This window comes from Chrysemys picta, chromosome 11 (assembly GCF_011386835.1).
Source record: "Chrysemys picta bellii isolate R12L10 chromosome 11, ASM1138683v2, whole genome shotgun sequence".
Lineage (NCBI taxonomy): Eukaryota > Metazoa > Chordata > Testudines > Emydidae > Chrysemys > Chrysemys picta.
Genome location: NC_088801.1, coordinates 18,865,587 through 18,875,670, shown reverse-complemented (window position 1 = coordinate 18,875,670; position 10,084 = coordinate 18,865,587). Strand labels below are relative to the sequence as shown.

The 10,084-nt window shown below is 46.0% G+C and overlaps 1 protein-coding gene across 1 annotated transcript in view; it reads left to right on the top strand.

Moving 5' to 3' along the window:
• Positions 1 to 6,636: 6,636 nt before the first annotated feature.
• DARS1 (aspartyl-tRNA synthetase 1) overlaps positions 6,637 to 10,084 on the top strand; it is a 70,753-nt gene continuing 67,305 nt past the window's right edge. Inside the window, exon 1 of the mRNA XM_005286769.5 lies at positions 6,637 to 8,564. Coding sequence (XP_005286826.1) covers positions 8,499 to 8,564 — 66 coding nt within the window. The 5' untranslated portion in view covers positions 6,637 to 8,498. The remainder of the gene's footprint in view (positions 8,565 to 10,084) is intronic.

The following is a 10,084-nucleotide window of genomic DNA, read 5'->3' as shown; positions in this document are numbered from 1 at the left end:
CTTCCTGCCAGCACCCTATTAGACACAAGCCCCCCCAAAACAGGCGGGGAGGGGGGAGCCACGGGGTACCACAGTGGTAGTGCTCTTCCTGCAAACTGGAAGGCTCTCTGAGGCACAATGCCTTCCAGTAATCCTGCTGTAGCCTTAGAATTAATTCAGGGTGCAAATCCACCTGTCACAGATAACAAGTTTTTACTCATCAGCTACATAAACTATATAATAAACAAGTTTGGTGAATGACATAAGTATAATCACATAGACATGAAAACTTTATTTAAAATCCAAATAAATAAAAGCATTAATGCAACTTAACCAAAAATAGCTACATGCAACAGAAAAGTCCCTAGTGCTGTCATACTCACAAACTCCTGGAGACCGTGGAAAACACAGATAGAAGAAGGTAGTCAGTGGAGTACACCGTAAGTGAGAGGCGACGTTCCAGCTTACACCAGCCTAGTCAATCCTGTTGTGCCCAACTAAGGTCAGGTAAACACCATCTTTACACAACTTTCCCCAGTCTATCCACACATGTCTGGGACCCTCTTTGATAAGTTTTCAGCCCCTTGCCCATATGTGGTATTCCTACTGACCTTGTTTGGTATTCTAGAGCATCATAAATTTCTGAAGCTGGCCTAAGTTATCTGCCCCCCTTTCTCAATGCTTTCAATATGTCACTGTGGTTAGCTCCAAAGATGTATCTACACAAAAATCCCCCCAAAAGCTACTATTTTAAACTTATTTTTGCTCATTTGCGATTTAGTTGTTTGTCGCAAGCTACATATTGCTAAATTTTATGACCTTAGGTGAAGCACTTGTGTTAAGTCCAATAATTACTAGGCCTCAGGTCTCAACCTTTTGCCAACTTTATTAGGGTTGCCAACTCTGCAGGATTTTCCTGAAGTCTCCAGGAATTAAAGATTAATCTTTAATTAAAAAGTATGTCATGTGATGGAACCTCCAGCAATATGTCTAACCAAAATTGTCAATCCTAAACCTTATCTTGATACTATTTACTATTTTATGTGCTTCTCTACTTGTATTTCAACTATATGGAAATCACTTATAACTACTAACAGTATTATTGTCACCAATATATAAATTAAACTTGCCTCATAATCTCCATAGCATCAGGCCATGGGTCACTGGTCAACACTGCTGAGTTTGTGCAGCTTCTCCCTGCCCTCAACAGAGGGCTGAAGTTAAAAGCACAATACAGCCCTCGATGTATCTGTATCAATAGATAATTCATTAGGACTCAATACATAAAACCAGTGAGCAAAACGCAGTGGATCTAAAAATGAAAGTATCCATCAAATAGCCCTTAGCATAAAAACAATGGAGGGTAAAATATTAGGATAAGGTATTCTGCATTTTTTTTTTTTAACAAACGCACTGATAATTACAGAATCTGAGTCCAACTTCAAATATCTGTATAACAGAAGTAATACAGAACTACATTTTTGTAAAACTGTGAAGTATTAAATCCCAGTTGGCTGCAGTTTTTTCACTGTTATAAGCAGTGATTAACTATGCATCATATGAAATTTGAGTTGTTTCCTCTCAGCTATTTGAAATCATCCTGGGACCCATTACAGATGAAGTGCCAACAAGATTTTTCTCCTGTTTAATGTACCATCCATCACAGATCACAGTACATGTTGTTTTATTATTAAGAAGAACTCTTCCAAATCTAATTGGGAAACTCAATTATCAACATCTTAATAAAAAAAGATTACAAAACGTTGTATGAAGTTCTGTTAAAAGAAATACCCCTTGCTTCTTATCTAAGCATGTATGCCTCCAAAGTTCCTGTTTTGTAGAAGTTTTATTAATTGCAAATGTTGTTTGTTAGAGGAAAACCATGATTGAAGCTGTAAAACAAAGAGAATAGTTGTGGCTTTAATCCTTTGAATAAGGCTTTGTTTCCCATTGACTAAAAACTTCCTAAAGGAAGTGGAGCTGGGAAAATTCAGGAAGGATTTGGATTTGCCAAATCCAGTTCCTACTCAAATTTGGATGGAAAGCCTTTGTTATTCATTTTACAGAAGTTTGTGAAATTTTTTTTAAATAAATTACAAACTACATACTTGCCAACATTTAAAAGTTATAAAAATAACTTAGCTTTCTCTCCCTGCCTCTCTCTCTCTCACACATACACTCTGAACTCATTTTTGTAAATCAAATACTAATTCAAGTTTTCTTTTAAAGATGCTGCAGGGGGAATTTATGTTTGTATTTGTTTGGTTGTTTTTAATTACTTGTAGGAGCACTCAGACACTGAGCTGATGAGGGCCATTTAAGTATAGTACCTAGATAGATGAATTTGGGGAGAAAAATACAAATGCAACTTTTTACCCCATTGAAACACGTTCTGCAGCATGCAAAAAAGGAGAAACTTTAAAATCACTTTCCATGACAAAGAGTGCTTGCACACTAAAAAGTGCATCAGTTGGCAATAAAGCTGAGCTCTCTGAGGCCTTTCCAAGCCACCCCAATTTTTGTTTTTTCACAAATACATTTTAATTCTGTACATGAGCTCAAAAACTTCCAAGATTTGATTAGCCAAAAGCAAAGTCTCTTTGTAGTCAGAGCCTAAGGGTACATCTATACTACCCGCCGGATCAGCGGGTAGTGTTCGATGTATCGGGGATCGATTTATCGTGTCTCGTTGGGACGCGATAAATCGATCCCCGAATCGACGTCTGTATTCCACCTCGGCAGGAGGAGTAAGCGGAGTCGACGGGGGAGCCACAGCAGTCGACTCGCCGCCGTGAGGATGGCCAGGTAAGTCGAACTAAGATACTTCGACTTCAGCTATGCGAACAGCGTAACTGAAGTTGCGTATCTTAGGTCAACACCCCCCCCACTAGTGTAGCCCAGGCCTAAGTAAACATTCATTACTATACAGGGAGTCCCCTGCATACATTGGGGTCGCATTCTTGAAAAGGTCAGTGGATACCGAAACGACATATACCGGGGAATTTTTCCCCCATCAGAAATAATGAAATAAGGGGGGGATGCGTTCACTACTTCACCACACTCGCCTATGACAATGCTCTTTTTGCCTAAACAGTGTACCTTTTTATGACAGGTTATACACTACATGTTTTACACATAAAACATTGAATAAAAAATGTAGAACCCTACTAACACCGTTCAAACACATAGAACATTTTAATTCAGTAAATACAGTACAATAATACAGTATAAAACAGTGTCAATTATGCTAAACTTAGGTAGGGGTGGCAGCTGGGTTTTCTTGGGCTGGCTTTTCCATGGCTGGCTTTTTGGTTGCGGCAGTCTTAAAAAAAAGATTTTATCAATGTTTGCTCTCCTGCATGCATCTTTGAATGATAGATCTCCCTGTAGCAAGCCACTGCATCATTGACAGCCCTGGAGACTTTGGCAGACTGTTCACGAAAAGGATCACCACTCTGTATGATTTCCGTCATCTCATCCAGCAATCCAAAGAAACGGGAGAGATTCTTTGTCATCAGACTCCTGGCTTCCTGCCCTATGTCATTGTCATCATCGTCCTTGCTTTCTTTGGATATCCTTTGTTACTACAGCTCAAACAGTTCCTCATATGTCAGTTGCTCAGTGTGAGACTCCAAGAACTCCTGTACATCCTCCTCCTCGAAGCCGATATCCTTCACCAACTTGACAATTTCTTGCTCGAGAGAAGGAACGGCATCAAATCCCACGAAGCTGTGGACAGCATCTGGCCATGCACGGTGCCAAATGCTGTTCATACATTGAGATGTGACCTCTTCCCACGATGCATCAATGTTTTCCACGCCATTCAAAATGTTGTAGAACTTCCAAAACTCCTTTACACTCGACTTTCCTTCACCTGCCGTCTCCTTAATCAGCACGGAGAATGTCCTCTGTAGGTAATAAGCCTTGAACGTGACCAGTGGACACAAGTACAGTACTGTACAATGGAGAAACGTGTTCCAATTCACACTGGTCCCGAACTGTGTAAATGACGGATATGTGGATCAGGAGCAATGTAATTGGAACACGTTCCCCTATTGAGGAGAGAGGGATATCCGAAACAGCGGATAAGGCGGAGATGTATACTGGGGACCCCATGTATCACAAATCAGATGACTTTTTGATTTTTGATCCGAAAAGGATTTAAAATCAAATGCTTAAGCTCCTTCCCCAAATCACATTTTATATTTAACTCTCCATTTCTGATTAATTAAAGTGCGTGTTGGGAGATTAAAGGGTATCTGATAGAGTTTTATAGATTGTTACATAGGTGCTGAGCACCCTCAATTCATCCTGACTTCAATGGGCTATGTGACTGCTCCACATCTTGCAGGATCAAGCTCTTAAGTACAATCAGCACTGTATTTTAATAGTTTTTGTGATACTGATACCAACACAAGACCCAATTCGTCTAGCCATTCGTGCCTCCTAATACTGGGGAAAGGGAGCACAAAGTAAAGGGGAGGATACATGACCATGCCACGTGTCTCCTCTGGGAGAAACTTCCAGCCTCACCAATCTAGCCAATCCCTCCGGCTCCTGGGGGGATGAGACCACAGGAGCGGGAAGCATGTGCTTCTGGGCCCGACTGGGGCCAGCTCCAGCCCCGGCTGAGTAGAGGCCAAGGAACCCGCTTCTGGCACCTTCCCATCCTGCACCCAGCCCGGGGACCGCCATACTCTTCCCGCCCCAAGAGTTACCTGCCAATGGGGTGGGAGCTCTGTTCTTCTCTTGCTGTGCCTCCCCCCGGCATGTTTGGCCCCTGCCCCTGGCAGCGGTGCCCAGGGCGTGGAGCAGGATGGAGCCGCTTCTCATGCAGCTGACACTTTGTTTTGTGAAGCACGGCAGCTGCCTGAGAGAGAGCCCAGCTGGAGAGGTGGCAGCGGCAGCCTGCTCTCTCCACTCCCCACCCAAACCGGGCCGCTGGGGACAGGGGCCGAACGAGCCGAAAATGTGCCGGGAGCGAAGGGGGACTCTGGCTCACTCAGCCCCTGTCCCCGGCAGCTGGGTCTGGGTGGGTAGCGGAGAGGGTAGGCCGCCGCCACCATCTCTCCAGCCAGGCTATCTCTCAGGCAGCTGCCTCACTGCACAGAGCAGCGACTCGGAGCAGTCAACATGAGAAGTGGCTGGTCCCGCCCCTTCCGCTCCCCACCTGGGCCCGATTGCCAGGGCTGAGGCCAATCGTGCTGGGGGGCAGGTGCAGTGGGAGAAGGATAGAGCTCCTGTCCCTCCCCCTCGGCAGGCCAAGCAGAAATCGGGGCAGGGGGGCACTTGACCCCGTAGGTCCCCCCGCACGTCACCTATGCGCTGAGGATGCAAATGCAATGCTAGTATTTTAAATATCAAGAATATCAACATCTAAACACTAGCATTTGTGCCTAAAGATCAACTATGTCTGTAATATTGAATGCTAACTTTAAAAACTGAAGTCTATTAAATAAACGTGAAACCTTTCAGTAGGGACACAGGGAGATATAAATAAGGGACGTACCTTTAGCACCACTGAAATGCAATGGAGTCAATGAAAAAAATGTTGGTAGGATAAAATTGTAAAATGGTTAAATGTCTGCCAGAAAACCCAAACCAAACCTGGGACTGTATATTCTAAACAGAGCAACTAGGAATTCTACATTGCACTTCTGATCATAACATTTGCCAACTATCTTTCTTTTCAGATAGAGAAGCTAGTTTTAATTTAAACCCCAAACAGCTGACCAGGTCTCATCTTGGCTTTGTGATTAATTATGTGACTGAGGCATAAATTATTTAGCACTAACACATGGTCTGTCATGTCTTGTTACTTAAGTGTAATATGCCTTTCATCCATGTATACTCAAGAGGACCATCTGATTGGCTGCTGGTGATGTTATCCCCATTTGGTAATCCCCAGTGAATCCACAGGGAATAGCTAGCCCATTCTAGGCAGAGTTCCTAGTGCCTTTTTTACAGGTCTGTGCCTAATAACAGGTTTATTCCTACTCATCACTCTTGGGTTCACTGCAGGTGAATTAAATGGTTTTCAATAAAATTGCCTCAATGAATGTCAACCATTTTCCATAACAGAAGGTGCAGCAGATGAGCTATTGTTTACGTTTAAACAATGCCCCTTCTACTCTTCAGCAAGCTTGACCTGAATTTTGTGCCAAGGGACCTGGATTCTGTGGCACTCTAGTACAACTGCTTGGAAATCCTACAGCAGTTTTAAATACACAGACCATTGAGTTTTGTATTTAATCAAATATAAAAATGAACACAGATAGTACAGTTGTCATATTTTAATTTATGATCTCTATTTTCAGTGTGCTGCAGAATTTTGTACTGAAAATGCATTTCTGTATTGTAGGACATGGGGAAGATGAGATTTTTGGAAAGTTGGGGATCATGGCACATGGGGAGGTATGAGATGTCATTTGGACTGTGGGAAAAGCATATTAGGTGAATGTTTCTTGTAAATGGATCAGCAATGAAACAGTTAATGCTGCCCTTTAAACTCCCACCTTTAGGATTCAGAGTTACTATCCTGTTTAACAGGGTAGTTCACTTAGAGCTATTGCTTCAAGGTGTTTGCAGACATAGGCAAACATAACTGCATCAGTTTGCACTTTAGTTTGCATTTGGAAGGTTCTGTGAAAAATTTTTTTTTAAATGAAAAAGCCGATTCTGCAGCAAATTCAGTGGTAGTGGAATTTTAGAGAGCAATGAGCCTTTTCAATATAGCAGCAAATGCACCTTTTTTTCTAGTGGTGAGGCACAGGATTTGCATTTGGTGTCATTAAGTGCAGCAGTAAGAATTGGGAAAGAGAAATCTGACCCGTCTTGAAAGTCTAAATTTTTGGGGTGCTCTTATATTACTGTTAAAACATAATACAACTATCAATATGCTATCTCGTTATCTAAACTTACCTCTCCAGTACATAGAAGAAAGTATCACAAAGACTCTCAAACTAAGTTCCCTCTAAGCTGCACACCCATGCAGCAGGCTATCAAGTGCTACGTCTGGGGGAAGAGGCACCTCTCCCCCGGCATTGGAACTGCTGTGGCCGGGAGAGAGGGCTGTGGGGGAGTCTTCTCTTCCTGCCACAGCCTGCACCCCAAACCCTTCATCCCTGGCCCCACCCCAGAGCCTGCACCCCCAGCTGGAGCCCTCACTCCCCACCCCTCTGCCCCAGCCCTGAGCCCACTCCCACTCCTCAAACCCCACCCCCCACCACACATCACCTCCCTATTGGTTCACATAACAAAATTCATTCCACACATGGATGTAAAAAATTAGAAGGAACATTGCTCTCAAATGGGATTTTAGAGACAAGATGGGTGAGGTAATATCTTTTATTAGACCAACTTCTGTTGGTGAGAGAGAGAAGCTCACACAGAGCTCTTCTTCAAGTCTTAGAATGTGTGGTAACTGCTTATGCTAAACAATCTGTTTCCCCTTGCATTTAGCTGTGACACTGAGTATCTTTCCCAGACCTGAAGAGGACAAGAAGTGTAGCTTGAAAGCTTGGCTCTTTCACCAACAGAAATTGACCCAGTAAAAGATATGACCTCACCCACCTTATTTTTCTAATATCCTGGAACCAACAGGGGTACAGCAACACTCCATACAAACCAGATTTTTTCCCTTTTGCTGATGCCTTCCAACAGCATGCTGCAATTCAGGGGGCGAGGAAAGATTTTGTCTTGTGTGATATATGTGAGTCCGTGGCTGCTACTCTAGGAGATGGAGCTAGAAAGGGAAATTACCACACGGACTCGAGCTGGGAGCAAAACCGGACTACAGCCAGCACAGAGTACCACACAGCAGGGCAGGATGTGAGGAACACCAATCATCCAGCAAGAGCTTGGTTAGGCCACACGTAGACACTAGAAACTCCAATTTAAACTGGACTCGAGTGCTAACCGTATTGGAAAAACCTGGGAGGTGGGCGCGGGAGGCGAAGCAGCCACGGCACCAAACAGCTGGGCACAAGCAACCTCCATTGCTGGCATCAGCTGGGCGCGGGCACCTGCAGCAGGCGGAAGCACCTGGCTTCGCCTCAGCGCGTGCTATTCCCCAGGTACCGGCCTGCGCTAAGGGTACAGAGGCGGTGGCTGGGGCAGCGCGGGGAGCGTAGACTGGCGGTGGCCGGGCTGCTGGACAAGGCCGCAGCTAGTGCGAGGGGGCTGGTGGTCCCCAGTCTCCCAGGGGGCGGGGAGGAGCCTGAGCGAGAGGAGATGCTATTGGCGGAGGGAAGGGAAGACCGCGAGCGGCCTCCGGACTTCTCGCGAGAGAACAGAACTCTTTGCGCGTCTGCCTGAGAGGGCCCGGCCGCAGATAGATGTTCTCCCGTTGCTGACAGTCGCTCTCGCGAGCGTTGTGTGCCCGGAAGCAGTGCGGCCACGCGGCGGAGCGGACTGAGTAGTGTGGGCGACAAGAGCAGAGGAGTGGGGGTGGGGAGCGGGTTCGCCACGTCCTGTACGGGAGCCGCCAAGGGACAGAAGCAGCTGCAGGAACCGGCCAGATGCCCAGCGCCGCCCGCAAGAGCCAGGAGCGCGACCGAGCTAGCATGGAGCCGCCGCCTGCTGATGTGGGTCTAGGCGGTGTGAGGGAAAAGGCACCGGGTCCGGGGGGCTGGGCCGCCCGTCCCTGGAGGGGTGCTTGGGCTGCCGTGAGGGACGGGGGCACTGCCCACCCCGGGAGGCCTTCGGGGGCTGCTGGCTGCAGAGGAGGCCCTGGGGGAGGGGAGGCAGGTGTCCCTAAGGTTCCCCCCCAGGGTAGGGAGCGGGGAGCCAGTGCTCACACTATGGGAGATGGCTTCGTGCTCGTGTCCCACTCACTCGGGCTCCCAGAGGAACTATGCCCAGCCTCAGGCGTTGGCCTGTCACAGGGGCTCCTCCACCCCCCCCCCCCCAAAGGAGGCAGCTGCACCTCTGTTTGGAGATCTCTGTGCTTATACGGCCCCTCTCAGTCTAGTGTCTGAGCTCCCAGCAAACGAATGGCTTTTTATCCTTCGTGGGGTTGTGTCATAGGTGTGTGTACGACCGGGGTCCCCACACGAGCAATGAGAAACACTCCAGTTATTCTCATGGGGCAGTCAGGTACCAAATGAACACTACAGTGTCGCTGCACCAAAATATGAGTTATGGCAGCATCCTGGTGGCCTGGAAAGTGTTTGTCTTACACTTTGAGTTCACAGGCCAAAGCTGAGCAGTGGTAAACCAAAGTCTTTTTGCATATAAAGAAAACATTACCTTAGACTGCATCGGGTAGGCAACCTATGGCACGTGTGCTGATTTTCAGTGGCACTCTTACTGCCTGGGTCCTGGCCACTGGTCCAGGGGGCTCTGCATTTTAATTTAATTTTAAATGATGCTTCTTAAACATTTTATAAACCTTATTTACTTTACATACAACAGTAGTTCAGTTATATATTATAGACTTATAGAAAGAGACCTTCTAAAAATGTTAAAATGTATTATTGGCACACAAAACCTTAAATTAGAGTGAATAAATGAAGACTCGGCACACCACTTCTGAAAGGTTGCCGACCCCTGGGCTACATCTACACTACAGGCTCTGAGATCCATCCACTGGTGATCGATTTAGTGGGTCTAGGGAAGACCCATCAAATCGACAGCAGATGGCTCTCCAGTCGACCCCTGTATTCTACCCCCCAGGAGAAGAGTAAGGTAAATCATCGGGAGAAAGTCTCCCATCGACCCCACCCCGCCCTGCAGTGTAGATCCTGCAGTAACTCAACCTAAGGTATGTTGACTCCGGCTACATTATTTACATAGTTGGAGTTGCATAGCCTAGGTTGACTTATCGCGGTAGTGTAGACATAGCCTTAGTAATGGCATGTGGAACAAACATCAATAACACGTACCCAGGGAGCGACTTGTTTAATTTTAGGAAAAAGCAACAGAGGGTCCTGTGGCACCTTTGAGACTAACAGAAGTATTGGGAGCATAAGCTTTCGTGGGTAAGGACCTCACTTCTTCAGATGACTTGCATCTGAAGAAGTGAGGTCCTTACCCACGAAAGCTTATGCTCCCAATACTTCTGTTAGTCTCAAAGGTGCCACAGGACCCTCTGTTGCTTTTTACA